This window comes from Macaca mulatta, chromosome 11, assembly GCF_049350105.2.
Source record: "Macaca mulatta isolate MMU2019108-1 chromosome 11, T2T-MMU8v2.0, whole genome shotgun sequence".
Taxonomy (NCBI): domain Eukaryota; kingdom Metazoa; phylum Chordata; class Mammalia; order Primates; family Cercopithecidae; genus Macaca; species Macaca mulatta.
Genome location: NC_133416.1, coordinates 56,983,955 through 57,009,852, shown reverse-complemented (window position 1 = coordinate 57,009,852; position 25,898 = coordinate 56,983,955). Strand labels below are relative to the sequence as shown.

General features: G+C 49.3%; 1 protein-coding gene across 7 annotated transcripts in view; it reads left to right on the top strand.

Annotated features, from left to right (window-relative positions):
* The window catches only part of NCKAP5L (NCK associated protein 5 like), a 38,870-nt gene that overhangs the window by 2,349 nt on the left and 10,623 nt on the right, over nucleotides 1-25,898 (top strand). For 4 of the 7 annotated variants that reach the window (XR_013401054.1, XR_013401053.1, XM_015151679.3 and 1 more), the window contains exons 2-6: nucleotides 21,221-21,282; nucleotides 23,184-23,342; nucleotides 24,089-24,157; nucleotides 24,258-24,296; nucleotides 25,319-25,438. Coding sequence is in view for 5 of the 7 variants with exons in the window: in XM_015151679.3 (XP_015007165.1) it covers nucleotides 23,220-23,342; nucleotides 24,089-24,157; nucleotides 24,258-24,296; nucleotides 25,319-25,438 (351 nt within the window). In the remaining 2 variants the exon portion in view is untranslated. Of the gene's footprint in view, nucleotides 1-9,568; nucleotides 9,648-21,220; nucleotides 21,283-23,183; nucleotides 23,343-24,088; nucleotides 24,158-24,257; nucleotides 24,297-25,318; nucleotides 25,439-25,898 lie in introns of all 7 variants that reach the window. The other 3 variants (XM_077954141.1, XM_015151680.3, XM_077954140.1) reach the window with 2 other exon arrangements.

The following is a 25,898-nucleotide window of genomic DNA, read 5'->3' as shown; positions in this document are numbered from 1 at the left end:
CCCGCCCTCTTATAGGAGGAGGGCAAGGAGGGCCCCACTGCTTTTGCCCATCCCATCCCTAGCCCTGCCCACCTCACTACTGTACTCACATCCCCAGGTCCCAGGCAAGGGGCTAAGGAATCTTCCCCACTGCCCTCATCCAGCCCAGCCAGCCTCCCAGGCCCTGCCAAACCAGCCAGTGGCAGCAGTGAGGAGAAACTGCACCCACCCCACCTTTCCCAGCCCCTTCCCTCCTGGGGGTAGGACTTCGTCAGGAGTTGGGCTCTCCAGGTTGGGACTTGCTTTCCAGCCCAAGAGCCAGAGGTCTTGAAGTTCTTCTTGTTTGTTTTCATCCTCGGTCTCCCAGTTGAAGGGGAATGTTGAAGGAGAGGTGGTGGTTAAGGAAGCCCTGGGTTTGCTCATGTAGGGGCACATTCTCCCTGCATTGCTTTTCCCTCTGCTGGCTCTCCTGGGCCTGGGAAGCCCTCTGCCCTGGGCCCTGCTGCCTATGAGGGTGAAGCTGCAGCAGGAAGTGTTTAGGTTAAACCCCAAGGAAGCCTTCCTTACTGCTGTGAGCCCTTGGAATGGATAATGGAAGCTCCCAGGGAGGTCAGTTTCCCAGAAAGTGGCTAATGCTGGAGTCCCTGTCAGACTGAAGGATGCAGCTGTTACTAGGCAGAGGCTGCTGTTCCCTCTTGGGGTGTGGCTCTGAGGCTGGCCAGCCAGAGGCCCCGTTAGAAGCAGGAGGAGAAAGGGCCCTTGCTTGACAGCCGAAGTGGGGTCCCTGACCCCATCATGCCTGAGTCACCGGAGCTGCATCTCTCAAAACAAGTGCCCTTTCTAGCCCCTGCTTCTCAGCCCCTCCCCCAATTCAACACCGCTCCCACCGTCTCCTTCAACAACCCTCACCCAAACCTGGCAGGTTCCCCGAGCCCCAGTCTGGCTGCATTAATGGACTGATTGGATTTTCTATACTTGGAGTTTGGGATTTCTGATTGAACATGCAAATTTATGTAAATCAATCTGGGATCTGCCACTACATCAAAACAACACAGAGCATAGGTTGGAAGGAATCCTAGAGACAGTCTAGTCCAACGCCCTCATGTTAAAAATGGGGAAACTGAAGTCCAGAGCGGGAAGTGATTCATGCGGTGGTGAGTGTCAGAGGCAGGCCTCCTGATTCTGCTCTGTAGTTTCACATGGTCCCATTCTGCCTTAATGTTTTATGCATGAGGTAGCCTGGCTGGATTTAAAGCAAAGAGGGCCAGTTCTTGAACCTGAGATAGCAGAAAGCTGGGCCCTCGGAGAGTCAGAGTGTTATCGCAGGACCGCCCAGGGGCTCTGGTCAGCTTTGTAACATGCTGAGGAAAAACAGCTTCAAATCCCTGAGAACAAGACCCATAATATTTTCCCCCAGACACTGACCTGGAGGGTTGGAGGACAAGGTCATTGGTTGCTGCCTGTCTTGGCTCTTGTGGTTTCTCGGGAACTTAGATTTTTTTCTGTCCTGGCATCTGTCACAGTACCAGGCACGCAGCAGGCTGTGGATGGACCTGCATATGCAATGCCTCCATCTTTGTTTACCCTTCCCTTCTAGTTTGAGTCTCTACAGGTTCCCTCTGTGGACACAGTGGGAAAAGGTCTTTGGTCTCTTAGGATGCTTTGCCCACCGTCCTCTGCCCTCTTAGAGGGCATACGCCAACTGGACCTCCCTGGCAGGTTTCTACAGCACTGGCCAGACAGGCCTTGCTGTAGGAAGGATCTCTTTATTTTAGGATCAGTACCAAGGATGCAAGGGGGCTTCAGAGATGGGCTGGGGTTCCCAAGAAGCAGTCTCCCCCATTTCTTCACTCTTCTTGATCTGATCTGCCTACCTGGCTGTAAGGTGCTCCCCACTCCCACTTCATGGACTATGCCTGTGGCGTGGGGCTGTTCGGAGGGCTGCGCTCACTTACCCTGTGGCACCTGGGCATACTGTAGAGATGTGGAGGTGCCTGAGGCAGCTGTCAGCCTGCTTTGTGATACTCTGGGAGGGTAGGCCATGGGCTCAAGAACAGAGGCCTTGACTTCCAGCCAGGGCTACTCACCAGGCCCTGCCACAGCCTAGGAGGGGGCTTGGGACACATATCTGGGTCTTTCTTCACCTTCTCCCCAAACCCAAGTCTGGAGGACTCTGGAATGAGTGCCCCTGTCTTCAGCACCTTCCCAAAACACTACAGGTGTGGAACTGGCACCCTCACCCCCCTCCGCCCAGCAGCCCTTGGCACCTGTGTCTGTAGCTCTCTGCGAGGGGAAATCCTTCTCCTTGGGCCTCAGTTTCCCAGCCAGTGTTCCTGGATTAATTATGCATCACCATTGGGGTGTGGCACCTGCTCGATAATTACCATTTTCCCAGCTCTGGGAGTTACGCAGATGAAAGAGGAGGCCAGGCTGTTATTAAGGTGAATTATTGTTGCTGTTATTACCGATTTCTAAAACCCAGCAGCTGCTGAGAAGGGCCCAGTCAGACACAGCACCCTGTACCTTATGCTGGTCCTTGAACTCGGAATTCTCCAGTATTCACTATGCTTTTTTTTTTTCAAGTATAGATGTCTTAAAGGAGAGAAGACCCCATTCTGCTGCTCCTGTTGTTGCCTGCAGGGCTTGAGTGACAGGTGCTGCTTAGAACCTGTGGTCTGCATGTCTCCTCACTCTCATGTAGTTCAGCCTGAAATTGTCCCTGCCCGTAGACTCTCTGGTAGGCCAATGGTCAAGGTTTTTCTAGGCAGGGCTGTGAGGGGCCCTGGAACTCCCAGGGTGTGTCTCTGGGGTTCTCAGCAGTTGCAGTTCCCAGGGGCTGATTTACCTCACTCCCAGCTGGCTTGATGTGGGGGCTATAATCGGCCCTTCTGTACAAGGATCTGTTCAGACACCCCCAGAACCTGCCCACAGCAGCACCAGGCACTTCCAGGAGCCATTTACCCCACTGGCCCCAAACTTTCCCCTGCCCTCTGCCTCTGCCCCTGACCAGACTGTCCCCCTTCTGAGCGACCTAGAATAAACCCAACTCTTACCCAGGTAGAAGTGCCCATGACCAACTTCTGAAGAGTGGTGTTACCATGCCCACACCACAGCCTGGGGTTAGGAGGGCCTCTCTGCTAACCCAGGGCAAGATGGCTGGAGAAGAAAGGATGTGAAGGCATCAGCAACCCTGGGTTGGAGCCCCCACATTCATCTGACTGGCCGCCTCACCTGCTCCCTTGTCCTAGGGGCCTGGAAGAGGGTGGATGCCACAGCTGGGAGGAGCTTTAGAAATCAACTTGTTGAATAGTTTGATTACTTCTAATATTTTTTGCAGTTTTGTTTTCTTTTTTCACCAGGTTTTATAAATATAATTTGAAAATTGAAATCTCTGCTGGGCACTGTGGCTCATGCCCAGCACTGTGGGAGGCCAAGGTGGGTGGGTCACTTGAGGTTAGGAGTTCGAGACCAGCCTAACTAAGATGGTGAAACCTCGTCTCTACCAAAAAATATAAAAATTAGCCAGGCGTGGTGGTGTGCACCTATAGTCCCAGCTACTGGGGAGGCTGAGGTGGGAGGATCACTTGAACCCAGGAGGCAGAGGTTGCAGTGAGCAGAGATTGAGCTACCGCATTCCAGCCTAGGCAACAGTAAGACCCTGTCTCAAAAAAAAAAAAAAAAAAAAAAATCTCACTCCCACCTCCATCCCCTTTTCCCCCATAATCATTTATTAGTTTATCATATATCCCTTGAGTTTCCTTACACAATACCAAACACACACAAATATATATTCTTTTTTTTCATTCTTACCCAAAATACAGCGTAGTCTACTGTATTTGTTGCCTTACCTATTAGCAGTACCTGGGTGTGCCTGGATTTCTCCTACCACCTATGTCAGCTCTCCTGTTTCTGGCTGTCTTAGTCTGTTTGAGCTTCTATAACAACATACCATAAGCTAGGCAGCTTAGAGACAACAGAAATTTATTTCTCACAGCTCTAGAGGCTGGGAAGTCCAAGGTGAAGGCAAGGGCAGATTTGGTGTCTGGTGAGGGCCAGCTTTCTGATTCCTGGACAGAGGCTTCTTATTGTGTCCTTACATGGTGGAAGGGGTGAGGAATCTCACCAGGCCCCTTTTCATAAGAGCACTAATCCCCTTCATGAGGGCTCCACCTCCATGACCTATTTACGTCCCAAAGCACCACTGCCTTGCTGCCCCGCGATAGCATTACCTTGGGTATTAGGATTTCAACATGTGGATTTGCGGGGATACAAACATTCAGACCATAGCACTGGCCTTGACCACTCATCCCAGGGTTCCCCAGTTGGCCCCAAGTCATGAGCAGTGTTCATTCACCTTTGTATACCGAACTTCATTCAGATGTCAGGATTCAGGCCAAACTGGCCTCTGAGGAATTCTCAAGCTATATGAGCGGCCTATTTATTCAGCCAGCAGATTATTTAGAATTTACTGTGTGCCAGGTGCTGTGCTGATCTCTAGGGATAAGTGGTGATCAAAAAAGTCCACGTTAATCAAGTAATTAAACAGTTTTATAATTATAGCCGTGATAAGGGTTGCAAAGAAAGGACACGTGCTAATGGCCGGGCGCAGTGGCTCAAGCCTGTAATCCCAGCACTTTGGGAGGCCGAGACGGGCGGATCACGAGGTCAGGAGTTCGAGACCATCCTGGCTAACACGGTGAAACCCCGTCTCTACTAAAAAATACGAAAAACTAGCCGGGCGAGGTGGCGGGCGCCTGTAGTCCCGGCTACTCGGGAGGCTGAGGCAGGAGAATGGCGTAAAAACCCGGGAGGCGGAGCTTGCAGTGAGCTGAGATCCGGCCACTGCACTCCAGCCTGGGCGACACAGCGAGACTCCGTCTCAAAAAAAAAAAAAAAAAAAGAAAGGACACGTGCTATAAGAGCAAGTGCTCCGAGGGCTTGCCCCACCTAGTGCTGGGGGTGGCCCGTGCTGAGGCGCATGACATGGCACACATGCTGGGAGCAGGAGTCAGGCCAGGACTGCAGATGTGGGTACCACGTGGCCTGGAATACTGGCTTTCTCAACTTGGCTTGAGTGGCTTCTCTTCTCCCCACTCCCCCAGTCTGTGGGATGTCCTGGGTCCCTTGAGTATTATTGTGCCCAAGACAGGAGACCCTCTTCTCTTCCAGATGGTGCTGATCATTCCTCTTCCCCTACCCACATTGCATCACCTTCTATTTCCCCAGCTGTGAGCCTGCAGGCTCCTGAAGCTGGAGCCTTTCTTTCCACTCCAGGCTGAGGGGAAGTTGGGGGGTGGGGACGGGGGTTTGCTTCTCACTTCCTCTGTAGACAGCACCTCACTTCCTGTCCTCCAGGCTAGAAGAAGGCTAAAACTCTTGGCTTTGCCACCCCTTCCTCTCTCCTCCCCCACTGCTTTCCTGGGAAGCCTGCAGGCCTTGAAGGAGCAAGGCAGCATCAAAGCCAGCAGTTTATCCCTGAAGGCCCTGCGGAGCTCCTTACCCCACCCCTATCCCGCACAAGGGACCTGGCTTCTCAGCTGCAGTCCTTCTCTAGATGGGATATTCTTCTCTCCTGTGCCCTGCAGGGGAGAGGAGTCAGAGGGCTGACCCCCATTTTACAGGAAGGAAACTGAGGCCCAGTGGGGTGCCAGCTTCACCTAGGGTCATGTGGTTTGGCTGCATGAATCTCAGGAGCAGAATCCCAAAAGCCTGCCTCCTGTTTGTGATCACAAACAAGAGCAGAGCCTAGTGGGGGCTTGTGGGCGAACCAGAGCTGTTTTCTCCTCCCAGCCCAGAGCTGGCAGCTTGGGGTGTCACCTCTGGGCTCTGGCTGGATGGTGCCCACTAGCTGAGCACTGGAGTTGCTTGAATGCAGAAGGCATATTGGCTGGCCAGAGCCTATTCTTGTTGTAGAAAGAAGCCAGGAGATTGGGGGGCTGGGCGCAGTTGCTCATGCCTGTAATCCCAGCACTTTGGGAGGCTGAGGTGGGTGGATCACAAGGTTAGGAGATCGAGATCATCCTGGCTAACGCAGTGAAACACGGTCTCTACTAAAAATACAAAAATTAGCCAGGCGTGGTGACACACGCCTGTAGTCCCAGCTACTTGGGAAGCTGAAGCAGGAGAATCGCTTGAACCTGGGAGGTGGAGGTTGCCGTAAGCCAAGATCACGCCACTGCCTTCCAGCCTGGGTGACAGAGCAAAACTCCATCTCAAAAAAGAAAAAAAAAAAAAAAGCCAGGAGATAAAGTTTAGGGGATGGGCACTAGGAGCTGGAAGCGTATCTGCCCAGCTCTCCTCCCCCTGCAGGTGCAGCCTCCCAGGCCCTATTGTCTCAGACCTGGGAGAAAATACTAATAGCTGATGTGTCAGTGGTCAGCTCTGCCATCACCTTCGCCATCACCTCCAGGAGCCTCTCTGCCTTGGTTCCTCCTGTGGGACCCAGCGTGTGTCTCTGGTTATGCCCAGGATATTGAAAAGATGCAACTCCCTAATTCTGCCAGGGGATAGGAGAGGAGTTAGTTGTTGGCATGGGCCGGGGAGCAGGAAACAATCACCTTCAAATGTCCTTAGATCCAGCAGCACTGAGTCATTCTGGTTCCGTATACACCCAGAGGTTTCTGCCTCCTCACTTCTGTTTCTGCCCTTCCTTCTGTGTGGAATGACACCCTTCCCTTTTCATTGTATGTAAACCCCACCTGTCTTTACCTTCTGTTCACTTGATGTCTCCAATTCTGAAAAACTCCAATATTTCTTTCCTGATTTTTAAAGTTCTTCAACAGACTCCTCTTATGAAACTTCCTTCATAGTACAGCTATCTATCCACATGTCTGTTTTCTTTTTTTCCCTTGAGGCAGAGTCTTGCTATGTTGCCCAGACCGGTCCTGAACTCCTGGGCTCAAGCAATCCTCTGCTTCTACGCATTCAACTTTTTAGAATCCATATATAAGTGAGATCATGTGGTATTTTTCTGTGCCTGGCTTATTTCACATAACATAGTGTTCTCCAAATTCATCCATGTTGTTACAAATGACAGGATTTCCTCCTTTTTTAGGGCTGAATAGTGTCCTATTATGTGTATATAGCATCTTTTCCTTATCCATTCATCTACTGATGGATACTTAGGTTGGTTCCATATCTTGACTACAATGAATAAACATGGGAGTGCAGATATCTCTTTAACATCCTGATTTAATGGTAGTTCCATTTAACGGTTTTTAATTTTTTTTTTTTTTTTTTTTTTTGAGATGGAGTCTTGCCCTGTCGCCCAGGCTGGAGTGCAATGGCACAATCTCAGCTCACTGCAAGCTCTGCCTCCGGGGTTCAAGCAATTCTCCTGCCTCAGCCTCCCAAGTAGCTGGGACTAGAGGCGCCCGCCACCATGCCCGGCTAATTTTTTGTAGTTTTAGTAGAGATGGGGTTTCACTATGTAGCCAGAATGGTCTCAGTCTCCTGACTTTGTGATCCGCTCACCTCGGCCTCCCAAAGTGCTGGGATTACAGGCGTGAGCCACCGCGCCCAGCCTTTTTTTTTTTTTTTTTTTTTTTAATACAGGGTCTTGTTGTGTTATCTAGGCTGGTCTTGAACTCCTGGCCTCAAGTGATCCTCCTGCCTTGGCCTCCCAAAGTGTTAAGATTATAGGTGTGAGCCACTTGGTCTGGCCTATTTTAAGTTTTTTTAGAAACTTCCATACTGTTTACCATAGTGGCTATACTAATTTATATTCCCTCCAATGGTGTACAAGGGTTCCCTTTTCTCCACATCCTTGCCAACACTTATTATTTTGTCTTTTTTATAATATTCTAAATGTGTGAAGTAATATCTCATTGTGGTTTAAATTTACATTTCCCTGATGATTTGTGATATTGAGCATTTTTTCACATACCCACTGGCCATTTGTATGTCTTTTAAGAAATGTCGGGCTCTGCACGGTGGCTCATGCCTATAATCCCAGCACTTTGGGAGGCTGAGGCAGGCAGATTGCTTGAGCCCAGGAGTTCGAGACCAGCCTGGGCAACATGGTCAAACCTTGTCTCTACAAAAAAAAAAATCCAAAAAATTAGTTGGACATGGTGATGCATGCCTATAGTCCCAGCTACTCGGGAGGCTGAAGTGAGAGGATCAGCTGAGCCCAGGAGTTTGAGGTTACAGTAAGCCATAATTGTACCACTGCAACCAGCCTGCACTCCAGCCTGAGTGAATGAGATGTGTGGTTTACAAATATTTTCTACTGTTTTGTTGATTGTCTCTTTAATCTGCTGTTTCCTTTGCTCTGCAGAAGCTTTTTAGTTTGATGTAATCCCCTTTGTTGCCTGTGCTTTTGGGGTCATATCCAAAAAGTCATTGCCCAGACCAATGTCATGGAGTCTTTCCCCTGTATTTTATTTTCTTCTAGTAGTTTTACAGTTTCTGGTCAGGTTTAAGGTTTTGTTTTGTTTTTTTCAAGACAGAGTCTTGCTCTGTAACCCAGGCCAGAGTGCAGCAGTGAGATTTCAGCTTACTACAACCTCCATTACCTCCTGGGTTCAAGAGATTCCTGTACCTCTGCCTCCCAAGTAGCTGGAATTACAGGCATGAGCCACCACACCCAGCTAATTTTTGTATTTTTAGTAGAGAGGAGGTTTCACCACGTTGCCCAGGCTGGTCTCAAACTTCTGACCTCAAGTGATCTGCCTGCCTTGGCCTCCCATAGTGCTAGGATGATAGACATGAGCACTGCGACCGGCCAGGTTTCAGTTTTTAATAGATTTTTAGTTGATTTTTGTATACGGTGTGAGATGAGGGTCTAATCTAATTTTACTCTTCTGCATGTGAAGATCCAGTTTTCTCAACACTAATTACTAAGGAGACTGTCCTTTCCCTGTTGTGTGTTCTTGGCATCTTTGTCAGCAGTTAATTAACTGTAAACATGTGGATTTATTTCTGGTCTCTCTATTCTGAACCATTCGTCTAGTGTCTGTTTTTATGCCAGTACCATGCTATTTTGATTACTATAGCTTTGTAGTAGGTTCTTCAAATCAGGTACTGTGATGTCTCCAAGTTTGTTCTTTTGCTCAAGAACAAACTTTTGCTAAGCTTATTTACCTGGCTTTACTCTAGGATGTGGTGTGATAGGTAGCACGGAGAATTTTGGATTCTCAGGGGTAGGTTCAATTCCTATATTCCAGAAATAAGAGGATTTTAACCTCTATTATTTACTCTATCAAAGTAATTCTTTTGTCAGATATATTGCTTTGGCTATTTGGGGTCTTTTACGGTTCCATATGAGTTTTAGGATTTTTTTCCTATTTCTATGAAAAATATAATTGATAACTTGATAGGGATTGCATTGAATCTGTAGATTGCTTTGGGTATTTATGGACATTTAAAAAATATTAATTATTCCAATCCCTGACATGGGACATCTTTCCAGTTATTCATGTCAATTTCTTTTATCAGTGTTTTATAGTTTTTAGTGTAGAGATCCTTCACCTCCTTGGTTAAACTTATTCTGGAATATTTTATTATTTTGTACTTTTTTAGGTAGTTCATTGTTAACATATAGAAAGGCTGCTGATTTTTTTTCTTGCATGTCTTATGTCCCCTATAGACTGAAAGCTCCCAGAAGCCCAAGAGCTGACCCTTCTCTGAATTGCCACCAGCTATATACCCAGGCAATGCGTTTCCTAGTGAGTTTGTCAGTCCAGAAATATCTGTAGAATGAATAGGTTAGTACTATTTGCCAGAGAGAGTCACTGAGTCCTAAGAGTGGGTTGAGAACTTTTTTCTTTTTTTTTTTTTTTTTTGAGACGGACTCTCCCTGTCACTCACCCAGGCTGGAGTGCAGTGGCGCGATTTTGGCTCATCACAACTTCTGCCTTCCGGGTTCAAGCAATTCTCCTGCCTCAGCCTCCCAAGTAGCTGGGATCACAGGCGCTCGCCACCACGCCCGGCTAATGTTTGTATTTTTAGTAAAGACAGGGTTTCACCATGTTGTTCAGGCTGGACTCAAACTCCTGACCTCTTAATCTGCCCACCTTGGCCTCCCAAAGTGTTGGGATTACAGGTGTGAGCCACCGCTTCTGGCTTTTTTTTTTTCTTTTTTTTGAGAGGGTTGGGAACTTTGAAAGGGTCAGGGACAAATCTGAAAATGTCTCTTCCTCACCCTTCAGTATGGTTTGTCCTGTGGGCCTTGGTTTGTCCTGTGGGCCTTAATAGCCATTTGGTGGAGGATAGTTAGGGGTCTTTCGGGGAACCTGATGAGCCTAGGTATGTTCTTAGCTGTCCCTTCTTTCTTTCTTTCTTTTTTTTTTTTTTTTTGAGACGGAGCCTCGCTCTGTCGCCCAGGCTGGAGTGCAGGGGCCGGATCTCGGCTCACTGCAAGCTCCGCCTCCTGGGTTCACGCCATTCTCCTGCCTCAGCCTCCCGAGTAGCTGGGACTATAGGCGCCGCCACCTCGCCCGGCTAGTTTTTTGTATTTTTTAAGTAGAGATGGGGTTTCACCGTGTTAGCCAGGATGGTCTACTGTCCCTTCTTTCTAACCTTTTTTCTGGCGAGAATGAAAGGAGATCACCAGTTCTGCAGGGGGCAGGGTGGCTCAGGGCCTGGTCTGGTTGGTAGGAGTGGTACACTGGCAGAGGGTGTGGCAGGGAGTGCAGAAATACAAGCAAGAGCCTCTCCTGGGGGAGCTCCCCTTTTAACAGTATAGGGAGTCCCCTCCTCTTCACATGGAATGTTCAAGAACAGGCTGCATTGCATTTGGAAATACTGATCCTGCAGGAGGCACTTGAAGAAGATAGAACAGTGAGGCTGCATGAGTCCAGGAAAGCTTGTCCAAAGAGTTGCTCAGGGGCCAGACAAAGGCAGGGCTTCGAGGGTTGTGTTGAGGGCTTTGGTCGGTCCCAAAAGCAGTAGGAGGTCGTGGGAAGATTTGAAGTGGGAAGAACACAATCAGATTTATAGTTTTAGAAGGTTGCTAAGGTGGAGCTCCTTGGAAAAGTGGTTGTGGCAAGGAAAATACAAGATAAGCCAGGAACATCTTACGGCAAGAGAGTGCTTGAAAAAGAAAGAAAGAAAAAAAAAGGAAGCACTGGCTGAGTGTGGTGACTTATGCCTGTAATCCCAGCACTTTGGGAGGCCCAGGTGGGTGGAGCACTTGAGGTCAGGAGTTCGAGACCAGCCTGGCCAACATGGTGAAACCCCATCTCTACTAAAAACATAAAAATTAGCCAGGTGTAGTGGCACACACCTGTGGTCCCAGCTACTCAGGAGGCTGAGGCATGAGAATCGCTTGAGCCGAGATCACACCACTGCCCTCCAGCCTGGGCGACAGGGCAAGACTTGTCTAAAAAAAAAAAGGAAAAAAAAAAAAAGGAAAAAAAAAAAAAGGAAGCATGTTGGAAGGAGGACCCAGCCTGAAAGATTCTCAATGGCCAATGGCCATAGCTGGAATTTGAGCAATGAAATGTGATGATAGTATTGGATTATAACCCAAAGATTAAATAAATATCCAGGCCGGGCGTGGTGGCTCACGCCTGTAATCCCAGCACTTTGGGAGGCCGAGGCGGGTGGATCACGAGGTCAGGAGATCGAGACCATCCTGGCTAACACGGTGAAATCCCGTCTCTGCTAAAAATACAAAACAATTAGCCAAGCGTGGTGGTGGGTGCTTGTTGTCCCAGCTACTCAGGAGGCTGAGGCCGGAGAATGATGTGAACCGGGGAGGCGGAGCTTGCAGTGAGCCGAGATTGTGCCACTGCACTCCAGCCTGGGCGACAGAGCAAGACTCTGTCTCAAAAAAAAAATTTTTTTTTAATTAAATTAAAAAAATATATATCCAGTTCGTCCATACCAATATAAATACATGATTAAATGGGATGAAGGGACAGTTCTTCCTTATAGAAAACTTGCAATTAATAAATATAGAAGGAAGATAGGAAATTGAAAATTATGTTTTAGAACACCATAGTAATTGCTACAAGCAAGATCCACTGATTTTGGTTAAAAATTGCCGGGTGAAAATTTAAGGAGAAATAGGATATTTGCATAGTCGCAAAGTATTGCCCCCCAAAATATTAATTACAAAAGGAAAAACAGTGACTTTACAATGGAGAAACCAATTAATAGATACTGCCTAACCAAGTGATGAGGTTAAAACATCACCAGGAACAAGAAAACTTGGTATCATGTGTGTCCTCAGATATAATGCCCTGGGGAAGGTATATCACCTCCGTGGTATTCTTGTCAAAACATATAACCTCAGTATAATCAGTGAGAACATCAAACAACCCAAACTGGAGGACGTTCTCCAAAATGTTGACTAGTCACTTCAGAAGTGTTAAGATGATGAAAGATAAAGAAAGGTCGAGGGATTGTCATGAATTGTAAATGCTAAGGAGACTGGGTGACCAAGTACCCTGTGGAATCCTGGATTGGATCTTGGAACAGAATATTGGTACAAAAACTGATAAGATCCATATAAAGGCTATAGTTTCATTTTCTAAAAACTGTTCTGCTAAAGAAAGATGTGGAACCATGAGAATGTGCTACTATGTATTTTTTTAAGTATGTATTTATACATAAAGTAACACATAGGCACATAGAAGAAGAGGTGGAAGAGGGGTGGGAGGAGCAGGGGAATGTAATAGGAAAGGGAAAAGTCATCCAGGAAGAAGTGGATACCCTCAAGAAAGTGAGAAGACAGCCCACAGAATGGAAGAAAATATTTTCAAATCATGTATATACATATATATGCATATATATACATACACATACACAGACACACACATATATATATAAAAGGACTTGTATCTAGAATATGTAAAGAGTTCTGAAAACTAGGCTGGGCAAAGTTGCTCATCCCTGTAATCCCAGTGCTTTGGGAGGCCAAGGCAGGAGGATCACTAGGAGGAGTTCAAGATCAGCCTGGGCAGTATGGCAAGACCCTGTCTCTACAAAAAATTTTAAAATTAGCCAGCTGTGGTAGTCCTGATTACTTGGGAGGCTGAAGCGGGAGGACCACTTGAGCCTAGGAGTTTGAAGTTACAGTAAGCTATGACTGTGGCACTGCACTCCAGCCTGAGTGACAGAGCCAAGCCAAATCTTGTCTCTTAAAAAAAAAAAAAAAAATGTAGGCCAGGAACAGTGTCTCACGCGTGTAATCCCAGCACTTTGGGGGGCCGAGGCGGGCAGATCACTTGAGGCTAGGAGTTCGAGACCAGCCTGGCCAACATGGTGAAACCCCATCTCTACTAAAAATACAAAAATTAGTCAGGTGTGGTAGCGCATGCCTGTAATCCCAGGTACTCGGGAGGCTGAGACAGGAGAATCGCTTGAACCCAGGATGCAGAGGTGGCAGTGAGCTGAGATCATGCCACTGCATTCCAGCCTGGGCTACAGAGTAAGACTCTATCTCAAAAAAAAATTTTTTTTTAAAGAATTCTCACAACTAGATAATAAAAAGACACAATCCCCAGTTTAAAAATCAGCAAAAATTTGAAAAACATTTCTCCAAGGAAGAGATACAAATGGCCAATAAGCACATGCAAAGATGCTTAACATCATTAGTCATCAGGGAGATACAAACTCAAACCACAATAAAATCTCACTTCATACTTACTGGGTGGCTGGAATCAGCAGATCAAATAATAAATGGTGACCGTACGGAGAAATTAGAACCCTCATACACTGCTGGTGGGATTATAAAATGGTACACCTGCTCTGGACAACAATCTGACAGTTCCTCAAATGATTAAACCTGCAGTTATTATATAACCCAGCAATTCTACTCCTAAGTATATATACCCAAGAGAAAGGAAAACATACATCTATACAAAAACTTGTGTAGTTGGTGCTCCACATTTGCAGGGGAGGGTCCAACCAACTGCGGGCCAAAAATATTTGGAAGAAAAAAAAAATAAAAAATAAAATAAAAATAATACAAAGCTTAAAACAATATACATATTGTTTATATATATAGTCTAACAACTATTTACATAGCATTTACACTGTTTAGGTATGATAGGAAACCTAGAGATGATTTGTAAAGTATACCAGAGGAAGTGTTTAGGTTATATGCAAATACTGCACCATTTTTTTATATAAGGGACTTGAGCATCCTCAGATTTTGGTTTTTGCAGGAGACCTAGATCCAATCCCCTGGGGATGCCAAAGGCTAACTACATAAATGCTCATAGCAATATTCATAATAGCTAAAAAGTGAAAACAAGCCAAATGTTCATCAGTAGAATGGATGGATAAACTGTGGCTGGCCTATACAGTGGAGCACTGTTCACCCATAAAAAGGAATGGAGGCTGGGTGTGGTGGCTCACGCCTGTAATTCCAGCACTTTGGGAGGCCAAGGCGGGAGGATCACCTGAGGTCAGGAGTTCGAGATCAGCCTGGCCAACATGGTGAAACCCCGTCTCTACTAAAAAATACAAAAATTAGCCAGGCGTAGTGGCGTGTGCCTGTAGTCCCAGCTACTCAGGAGACTGAGGCAAGAGAATCACTTGAACCTGAGAGGCAGAGGTTACAGTGAGCCGAGATCACAGCATTGCACTCCAGCCTGAGTAACAAGAGTGAAACTCTGTCTAAAAAAAAAAAAAGAAAAAACAAAAGGAATGGAGTACTGAAACATGCAACAACGTGGATGAACCTTGAAAACATCACACAAAGTGAAAGAAGCCAGTCGTAAAAGGCACCAATGATATGATTGAATTCACATGAAATGTCCAGAATAGGGAAATCCATAGAGACAGAAAATAGATGAGTGGTTGCCTGTGACTGGGTGGGGAGGGGGCAGTATTAAGGAAAGGAACAAAAAAAGCTAATAAAAGTGTTCTAAAATTAACCATGGTGATGACTGCACGTATGTCTGAGTATACCAAGAACCACTGAATTGTACATTTTAAGTGGGTGAATTGTGTGAGACAGGGACTGTGTCTCAAAGCTTAAAAAAAAGTCCAGTGGCCGGGCGCAGTGGTTCACGCCTGTAATCCCAGCACTTTGGGAGGCCGAGGCGGGCGGATCACAAGGTCAGGAGATCGAGACCATCCTGGCTAACACGGTGAAACCCCGTCTCTACTAAGAAAAATACAAAAAAAATAGCGGATGCCTGTAGTCCCAGCTACTCATGAGGCTAAGGCAGGAGAATGGCGTGAACCCGGGAGGCGGTGCTTGCAGTGAGCTGAAATTGCACCACCGCACTCCAGCCTGGGTGACAGAGCAAGACTCCGTAAAAGAAAAAAAGTCCAGGAGGAAGTGGTCACAGAGGTCTCATACCTGCGACAGCAATGAGGACTGAAAAATATCGTTTGGATTTAGCATCGTGGTGGTTACCACTGAAGTTGGACCAGGTTGAGGGAGGAATGAGAAAATGGTTTTGGGATTTTCTTTTGTGTTTGTTGAGAAGTTTGGCTTTGAAGTATCTAGAGTATTTTTTGAAATTTGGCAGTATCTGGGAAAATGTCAAGCAAAGATTGTTGGTTTTGTTTGTTTAAGAGAAAAAAAAGGGTCCCTCTCTGTCGCCCAGGCTAGAGTGCAGCAGTAGCCGGGTCATAACTCGCCACAGCCTGGTAGTCCCTCGAGTGATCTCCCACCTCAGCCTCCCAAGTAGCTGGGACTACAGGTGTGAGCCACTGTGCCCAGCGAGAAGATTGTTCTTAAGATTTAAAGATTTTAAGTTTTAAAGGGTAGATGGGAAAGCTCTATTCAGGAGGTAGATACTGAAGACGTAAATGGGGTAAGTCTGGGACAAGCGGTACCAGCTTTGGCTGGGAGCGGGCAACTCATCTGCTATAATAGTGGACGAGGAGGTGGGGAGGGTTCCGAGGGGGCTGGGATGGTGGCGGCAGGATGTGTGAGGGGATTTCCTTCTGGCTTTAATCCTCTGGGGAAACAGGAGGGTGTAGGCCAGAAGTTTTAGGAGAGTGGACAGGGTGTGTACTACTCATGGCAGAGAATGAGAGAGTAGCTCTCTTACTCGAGCCGGGCAGGATTGCCAGGCTGGACTGACAGTGGAGCTGAGCTGGCCTTCTGTGGTGGGGAAGAGAGTGAGAGAGAGCGTAAGTACAAGCCTGGGGACAGAAGTCCCTTTCCAACATCCACACCTTGTGGAAAGAAGCATTGTCCTAGAATGCACAAGTCAAGGAATCCCAGGGAGCTTCTTGAGCTTGCATGTGGCTTTCTAAAATTAAATGTAAAATTCAGTTCCTCAGTTGGACTAGCCACATTTCAAGTGTTCAGCAGCCACGTGTAGCTAATAGATACCTTCCATGTTGGATAGTAGAGACTAAGCATGTTCATTATCACAGAAAGTTCTACTGGACAGCACTGTTCTAGAAAAACAACAACTTTTTGGTCTGAGGACACTTCTATATGCTTAAAACTTGAAGAGCCCGAAGAACTTTTGTTTATATGTGTTATACTTACAGTTATTTAATTAATTTGTTTAAAAATAGCAATAAACCCATCACATGTTAACATTTTATTTAAAAATATAATTATATATGTTCCAAAAACACAAATAATAAGAATGTCATTGTTCTCTATTTTTGCAAATCTCTCATGTCTGACTTAATAGAAGGAAGCTGGCCTCTCCTGTCTGCTTCGGTATTCAGTCTTTTGTGGTATCACACAGCATAGTATCTGGAACATGCCACTGTACACTCAGGAGAGAATAGGAGTAATACAGGCAGATAGTGTCTTAGTAGTATTAGGAAAACAGCTTTGACCTTACAGACCCCTGGAGAGGGCCACAGGGTGCCTGGGCCCCACTGTGGGAACCACTGTGGCAGAACAACAACCACTTGGTGTGAAGAAACTCATCCCAGGGAGACGGAATGATTTGCCTAGTCACACAGCGTGTAAGTTATTTGCAGAGTTAGAACTGGGACTGAATGCTAGACTCTCCTGCCTTCTGGTCTGAGGCTGTTTCCAGTACCCTCGGCTGGGCTAGGACAGCACAGTCTGGACTTTTGGGAGTGGGGCCTGGGCTGCTTGGCTGCAGAGCCCCTGGTGTGTGGTCCTATAAATAAACCCATTGTGTCGGCACCCCTTCCCTCTCCCCACCCCCAGCAGCTGCTATTTTTGTTACTGGATTATGCTGTGGACAGGGAGCAGGAGGGCTCTGAGGGAGGGGAGATGAGGGATGTTGAAATCTGGAAGCCTTTGGGGCTCATAACACGACTGCCCTTCCTTCTTCCCTTCCTGGAAGGGCCAAGGACCTATCCTGCAGCCGGTTTGGAAGAACCCACGCCATGGTGGTTGAGGTGCTTAGAATGCCTGTGAAAAGGAAGTTGGGGGGATGCAGGGGGCCCCTTCCAAGACAGATGCCTCTCTGAAGGGCTATTGTGTCTCCAGTACCAGTTGTCAGGAGGAGGGAAGGAAATTCTTGTCTGCCCTCTTACCCTGAAGTGGGAAGAGACCAGTTGGAATTCTCAGGGCTGAAAGATGCTTTGGGCCAGGGATTTAGTGGCCCCTTTCAGGCTAGAAGTGCCCTGGGAGCCAGGCCTCAGTCCTCCTGTCCCTCCCACACTCCTCAGCAGCCCAGGGCTGATCTTGGCTGGAAAGGGTGTTTGCTGTGGGGACAGAAATTGCTGTTTACAAGTGGATTCTTGGGTGTGACTGGTAAAAGGGCTGGGAGAATAAGAGGGATTCCAGAAAGCAGCTGGGGAGGGCGCAGAGGGAAGCGGTTGGCGTTACGGGTGATTCTGTGATTAAGTGAGCTCTCCATCTCTGCCTTCCTACAGCTGCCCACCCTCCCCCACCCCTGCTCCCTGGCTTCTCTCCCTAGAGGACTCTGGGGGGAACAGCTGGTGAGTGAGGGGCTCACCAGGGGCCAGGAGGCCTTGGCTGAGGGCCGGGGTGAGGGAATGAGGACAGGCTTGCTGCCGCCTGCCTCTCCAGCCCCTTCCTCCCATGCCTGGTCTCTGTTCAGGGAGGGGTCTTGCCTGGGCCCTGCTGGAGAGGGGGTGGGAGCTACAGACCCCCTCTGGTCTGGCTAACTGAAAGGCCAGGACAGTCAGATCTCTTTGGAGGCCCTGAAAGCCTCTGTCCCCTCCTGGCTTTAAGGGGGAAGAGAGAGCTGGGGCCCTCTGTGACTGACTTGGCTGAAGAGATGGTAGTCGCCCAGGTTACCCAGAGACCCCTGGCAAGTTTCCCTCTTCCTCAGCCCTGGCTGCCTGAAAACTGCCCCTCCCCACCCCCTCTGAAGGACGAGCCAGAGAGGACTCTGCTCTTCTCCCCGCTCCTTCTCTCCCTCCCCCTGCACTGAGGTCACCTCCCTCTGAATCAGGCCTTTGTGGAGGGAGGGGCCTCCGCTGGCAATTCCAGCGGGAGAAGCCTCCAGTTCAAGTTAGAGTCCCCAGCCCCTGCCTGGCCGGCACCGTGTGTCCAGACCCAATGTCCCAGATGTGTTGGGGCCACCAGAGGAATGTTTGAAACCAGAGCCATTCCGAAAACCCCAAGCCTGGGGTTTTCCCTGCCCCAGGCTGAGCTCAGGGCTGTGAGCAGGAGCTATGGGTCCTGAGGGAGAAGCCGGCGCTCAGCCTCTGGGGAGGCAGCAGGGACCACCACTGCGAAGCCTGCCTGGGTAGGCGTCCCTCATGAGATGCAGGCAGAAAACCCAGACTCCACAGGGCCACATTCCTGACTTGGCTTTGATTTGGAGCTGGTGGTGGTGGTCTCTCTCTGGATCTTGACCTTCCCTAGAGAAGGATAAGGACACAGGAAGTTTTCTTTAGAAATCTTGAACTCAGACTCTGAGCCGACTCTCACGGCCCGTGCTCCTCCCCACCACCAAGCTTTCCTGCAGGTCTCTTCTCCGTCACAGCTTCCTGCCCTCCACTGTCATGGCCCTGCAGATGCAGAGGAGGCCCCTCATCCTGGGCTGACCCCAGACCCCCTTGCTGTGAGGCCAGAAAGTGTTTCTCCCAAAGTGGGGCTGAGTCCCAGCCCTGCTCCAGCTGGGGCACACTGAGAAGAAGAACTGTGGCCACTGGCTGGCTCATAAATCAGAGGGTCTCCCCCATTCGCAGTGGGACTCAGGCCTCCCCGCCTGGGATTCACAGGAGCTCAGCTATGGATCGGGGCCGTGCCTGGCTTTGTGGAGTGTGTGGGGTCTCCATGCTCCTCAGCATAGAAAACCACTGTGTGCACACATAGAGAATCCACAGCCAGTCCTCACAGCTGGGCCTTGCTCCTAACCTGGATGCTTTTTTATTATTTTGAGAAAAAATACTCTACTAAACCACTGTCACCCATTGTTTCATTGTTGCTTTCTTGTGAAGAACGCAAACCTTAGGGTTTCTCGGTCCTTAGCATTATCCTTTTCCAGACCCTGGATGCTGCCTTCTTCATCCCATTCCTTTCCCTCACCCTCCCAACTTTTTTCTCCTCCTCCACAGTATACCTCAGCCACACCCCAGCCTCTCTTCCATGGAAGTTTTCACTAGAGAAGTAGATGGTGAGGGGATTGAGGGACACGCTGGGAACCTACAGGCAGGTTGCTCCAGGCTGTGGGAGGACAATGGCCCAGAGACTAGAGTTGTGGGTGAGGGTGGCACTGGTCAGATGCTGGAGGTGACCTGAGACATTGTCTGGGTTTCACCACATTTGTGGGAAGGAGGATAATTCTTAAATTTTTTTCATTTTTTTCCAGGCCTGTATATTTCTAAGTCTATCAAACATGATAAACATGATAATGTTATGAGCAAACCAAGTTAAATATGATACATTTTTATGATGTTAAAATAACAAACAACTTCAGATTGTTATAGAGTATTAACAATAAGCATTAGAGGCCAGGCACAGTGACTCATGCCTCTCATCCTAGCCACTTGGGGGGCTAAGGCAGGAGGTCACTTGAGCCCAGGAGGCCAAGGATGCAATGAGCTATGAATGTGCCACTGAACTCCAGCCTGGGCAGTGAGGTGAGACCCTGTCTCTTAAAAAAAATTTAAAAATCAGTATTAAACAGGTCTTCCTTTTCCTCCAAGTGTTTTCAGAAGTCCCCTTCCCACTGTTGTGTCCACACACACACACACACACACACACACACAAAGCAGCATTCTCCCCTTTCACTGTTATCCCAGTCCCCAAACATCCAGCTGCTTCTCTTTCTGGGGTATCAGAAGAGAAGAGGGAAGGCGAGGCTGGCCCTGGGGCTGGAGAGCCGGCTGGGAGGAGTTGGAGAGGAGGCTTCTGAGGTCAGGGTGGGCGGGGAGCACTCTGAGATTTTCAGGTACTCCTGTAGCTGAGACCCCTGGGTAAGGGCGCTGGGACTCGGAGTCGGCCTCTGTGTGAACGGACAAGGTAGCAGCAGGCTCTACAACAACCGCATAGCTTTGCGCTGTGCCTGTGTCAGCAGGTGATGATATGAAAAGTCTCCATTTATGGAATTCGTGCCAGACACTCTACAAATATTATCTCATTTTGTCCTCCAACAATCCTTTGGGCTAAGTGTACTTATCCCTGTTTTACAAGTGAGAAAAAGAGAAAAGAGATTCTTTAGTGTCAGATTTCTAGCCCAAGTTTCTAGCCTCTGGGGAGCACTGGGGCTGTACGGAGCTTCAGTGTCTGTTGTACTGTGGAGCTTACAGTGCAGCTTGGGTGTTTGCAGAGGAGTGGGAAAAGCTAGGCCTGTCTGGTGTGCTTTGTGAAGTAGCCATGTGACTTGGGCAACATCCTCTGCCCCAGAGCCTGCCTCCTCCCACAGGCGGGTGCTCCCCTTCCAGGGTTGTTAGGAGAACCGGATGGGATGGTGTAGAAGAAAGTGCCTGTGCTGTTCATCACACTGGGTGCACACAGTGTGTGCAAGTGTAACTTCCTGTTCCTCGGCTTCCTCATCTGAAACACAGGCACTGATAATAGCATTTAACATTGTTGTGGTTAACTGTTGAGCACGAGACAAGACAATGTATGTTGTAGAACCGGGTGGTAAAGTACCAGGTATGACTGTTCAGTCTCCTCTGTTATCTGATGATTCCTGGCTGAGAGCTGGGGACCTTTGCACTGGCTCTTTCTGCTGTCCCAAATGCTTTCCCATTCAGGATTTCATCTGGACTTCATTCAAGTCTCTGCTTAATTGTCATCTCTCTGCCTTATCACAACCCAACGCTGTACATTGTCTGCCCCACCCAATAGAATGGAAGCTTCATAGCGGCTGGGCTCTCTCTGGCTGTTCATCCCATGTCCCAGTGCCTGGCGCATAGCAGGAGCCCAGTAAGTGTGTGGCTGACATCATCTTTTTTTTTCCCACAGGTGAGGTGACCGTTCTGGATGCTAGAGTGAGTGTGCTCACCTGTGTAAGGGGGCAGAGACAGGTGAGGGCTTTGGGGCCTGTGCATGCTGGGGGTGGGAGAGGCACCCCTGGGCTCCACTGTGGAGGATTAGGGGAGCAAGTGCTCAGATGGCTGGGTGGTGAGCTGCTGAGGACCCCTCTCTCCTATAGTCCAAAAGCTCCAACCCTTTTTATTTTTGTTTTGAAACAGGGTCTCGCTTTGTTGCCCAGGCTTGAGCACAGTGGCCATCATAGCTCACTGCAGCCTCAAACTCTAGGGCTCAAGGGATCCTCCCACTTCTTTTTTTTTCTTTTGGTAGATGCGGTCTCAGTATGTTGCCCCGCTGGGCTTGAACTCCTAGCCTTAAGCCATCCTCCCACCTTGGCCTTCCAAAGTGCTGAGGTCACAGGCATAAGCCACCACGCCGAACCCCATTTTTCTTTTGTGGGAGATTCAATGGCACAAGGAGTAGTCAGTGGTGGACCAAGGTTCCACCCTTTTATAATAGGAAGGGTTGCCCATCTACTGGAAACCTTCACAATATTTGTGTGAAAGAAAAAACAGCATTTTTCTCTAGCAGAGACATTGGAACTCAATTGGAAGATGAAGACTAGTCAGTTCAAGCTAGCAACAATGGCAAATGTTTTGTGGGGTGGGAGGATCCTGTGGTGCAACACAGGTCTGAGCCCTGGTCGTGCTGGGTGTGGTCATGAACTTTGCCTAGTCATCAGTCTGTCTCCACATGCCAGGGATCCCACCAGGAGGCATGTGAGTTTGGATGGGGAGGCAAATGCAGTGTTCCTGCCCTCATGGAGTTGACTGTCTGGTGGGAGAGGCTGGTGTACAGTCTTGCAGGAGCGTCGCCTGGGAGCCCTGAAGGATGAATAGGGAGGAGATGGCCAAGTGGAAAGGAGCAGGTGGTATCAAGAGACCCCAGCAGAAAGACCAGTGTGCACAAAGAGCCTGATCTGCTGGGGCCTAGCTCCTGCCAGGGCAGTGGGTACCTAGTGAGGCTGGAGCTAGAAAGAAGAGCCCTGGAGGGGTGGAGGGCACTTCCCACTCTGTCTAGGAGGAGCCTGAGGCTCAGGGAGCGGGACCTTGCCCTGGGATGACCCAACAAGTGAGCACTGGAGCCTGAACTAGAGCTAAGGGCACCAGGCGCTAGGCCCCAGGCTCAACGTATTCTCCACACGTGCCGAATCATGTTCTCAGGGTGTTGTTCCCTAGGTGATCACATTTGACTCTCACAATGACCCTGTAAGGAAGGAAGAATTCTTCTGCCCATTTCTCAGAACTGGGAAACTGAGGATCATCTGGTTGACCAAGTGAATGAATGAGCTCAATTTTCATATGTTCACCCAGTTCATACTAGGCAGAGCCAGGCAGAGGCTTTTGGCCACAAAGCCAGGGTTTTATCCACTGTCTCCACTACCTAAAGCATGTTCCTGCTTCAGGCAGGAGACCACCAATGCCCAGGACAAAATCCTAGTTGTCTTACTTATTAGTTTAAATTATTGTTAGTGTTATGAGTAATAACAGTTTGTGTCTTAAGTAGTTTGTTTTTTTTTAACATCTTAAAATCACTTTCACAGACCTAATCTTTGTTTGCAAACACTGAATGAGATTAGGGGATATTGGTGTTATTTCACAAATAGAGGGACTGAGACCCAGGGAGGCTGAATGACTCGCCAGCTTGAGGCCAGTCCCAGTGGAGAAGTCAGGTTTCTTGTGCTAGTGTGGGGCTTTCTAAAACAATGGTCTCTGTTCTTAAGACAAGGAGAGTATCTGTGTGTCTGCCCCATGACCGTGACTGGGAGATTCCCAGCCTGGCCCTGAGTTGTTAGTGTCATGCATATAGGTCACACTGACCTAAGCTCCAAGGAGACTGAAGGGTTTCATCTTTGTCCTCTTCCTCCTCACTTCCTTCTCGTGCCCTGGAGTAGCCTGCCGGGGCTTCTCTCCCTTGTTCCCAGGGCCAGATGTCTGAGGCCATGGACCAGCCAGCTGGGGGTCCTGGAAACCCAAGACCAGGAGAGAGTGATGATGGCAGCATGGAGCCGGGCACCTGCCAGGAGCTTCTGCACCGACTGCGGGAGCTGGAGGTGCGGCATGGGGCAGGGTGGGGGAAGCAGTGCCAGCCAGAGCCCTGGGGAGGCGGGGCTGCCCCTCCCTCTGAGCTTCCTGCGGGTTTGTGGGTGCCATGGACCTTCCTCTCTGCCTGCTTTGCCAGGCGGGAGGCTAGCAGGAGATTCTTTTGCAAAGCTCCTCTGAGAAGCCCTTTCCTTGCTCTTTGCTCCCCAGCCCAGTGATGGCTCGGGGACAAGAAGCATGCACAGGGATGAGCGTCCTAACCCCTGCTTCCCTTCCTTACCTCTCTTGCCTCTGCAGGCTCTAGGAAAGGGGGTGGGCAGAGGCCACAGGAGGAAGAGGCTGGGTGGCCCAGGGCTCAGGAGTTGAGGGACAAGGGTGCGGATCCTCAGGCCACACCCCTCACCACATTCTTAACACCCTGTCATCCTCCCTGCAGCCTCCTCTGCCCGTCTCCCAGGGAAATGAGGGTTACTATGGGCACCTCCCACCTCAGGTCTACCTGGCCACTGTGTCTCCCCAGGGCCCCCAGTGCCACTGACTGAGGTCAGGGTTTACAGAAAACCATCCCATGTCAGCCCTGCCCTCCTGCTGCCCTTGGCCTCTGCAGGATTCCTCATATGAGAATCTGCTCACAGCCAAGAGCTGGAGTGGGGTGTAGTTAGCACCCCTGTAGTTGCCTCCCCAAAAGGAATGTGCCATGGGGGAAGAATAATCCCCAAAGCCACCTTTTTGCCCTCTTCCTCCCTCACTCCTGCAGGCAGAGAACTCGGCACTTGCCCAGGCCAACGAAAACCAGCGGGAGACTTATGAGCGCTGTCTGGACGAGGTCTGTGAGTCTGCAATGGGACTGGGGGGACGTGGCTCATCTGCTCCTGGCAGAAGCTGGGGTCAGCTGATGGTTCTGCCTCGGGGCTTTCTGTCCCCAGGTTGCCAACCACGTGGTGCAGGCGTTGCTGAACCAGAAGGTGAGTAGCCACAGGAGACACTCACCCGCAAGCCCAGACACCCTGGGGAGAAGCCCTGGGCACAGCAGACGAGGCCCTTCCTGGAGACTAAGGGCTTGGAGGAGATGGGCTATTGCCCTCCGGTGATTCCCCATCTTTCCACCTTGGGCAGGTCCATACCGTTCTGCCTAGAGGCAGGGGTGGGACTAGGTAAGGCCAGGTCTCTGAGCAGTGGTCACTGATTTGAGCGTGACTCCTTCCCTTACCCTGTCCCCAGCTGTCTTTCCCAGGTTGTGATAGCCCTTAAAGCAGTGTTGATGTTGTCAGCCTAAATGGCATCTGAATATTTACTCACATATGGTGGATAACTTCTTGACATCAGGGCCACTTTGACTCCAAGGCCTTACTCTGTCTTATATAGGCCCTTTTTTGATGTGTGGTTTCTAAGAGGCAGAGGGCCAGGCGTAGTGGCTCACGCCTGTAATCCCAGCACTTTGGGAGGCTGAGATGGGCAGATCACAAGGTCAAGAGATCAAGACCAGCCTGGCCAACATAGTGAAACCTCATCTCTACTAAAAATACAAAAATTAGCTGGGCATGGTGGCGCGTGCCTGTAGTCCCAGCTAGTAGGAAGGCGGAGGCAGGAGACTCACTTGAACCTGGGATGTGGAGGTTGCAATGAGCTGAGATTGCATCACTGCACTCCAGCCTGGTGACAGAGCGAGGCTCCATCTCAAAAAAAAAAAAAAAAGAGTCGGGGGGTCGATTCCAGGGATGAGAAAGGTAACAAAGAGAATAGGATTTACCTCCCACCAGGGGTGATAAACTTTAGAGAATTTACCATCTCTAGAAGATGCTATAGCTACCAACATCAGCAGACTCAGATTCCTCATAGAAGGAGGCTGCAGCAGAAGGGTGTGCCCAGAAGGGTCCTGGGGCCTTTTAGATAGCATCTGTGCATGCCGCTGCTCTGATGAAGAGCATTGTGACACTCTCCCACCGTCCTCTCCTCTTCTTCCTGCACCTCCTGGGGTGGGTGGCAGGACCTGCGAGAAGAGTGCATCAAGCTGAAGAAGAGGGTGTTTGACCTGGAACGGCAGAACCAGATGCTGAGTGCCCTGTTTCAGCAGAAACTTCAGCTCACAACAGGCTCACTCCCCCAGGTAGGCACCTGTGCTCCTTTCACTCCCATCGCACTGCCTCCTGCCTCCTCAGCTCCATTGGCCCCATCACTGTCTTCTCACATGCACCTAGGGAAGCAGGCCATCAGCTGTCCCCTTTCCATTCTGGGGGTATGGAAACTACCCAAGTTCCCTGGATTTGGCTGTTCCCTCCTCCCAGTGCTCCTCACCAGCGGGAGGATGTCCCTTCTTGTTGACAGAGCTTTGCACTTGCTCCTGCCTCATGTGGGGAGATGGGTGGAGTCTGCAGATGCAATTATTTCAAGCATCCAAGAGGCCTCTTTGGCCACTGACACAGCCTCTTCTTGGCCGGATGCAGGGGTAGGGCTGGGTGTAAGGCAGCCTAGGGTGTGGTGTCACGGAGAGGTCAGGAAGGACATTTTGGTTCTGATAACTGTTCACAACCTCTGCTGGGAGCCTGACACCTGCCTTCCCCAGGAGA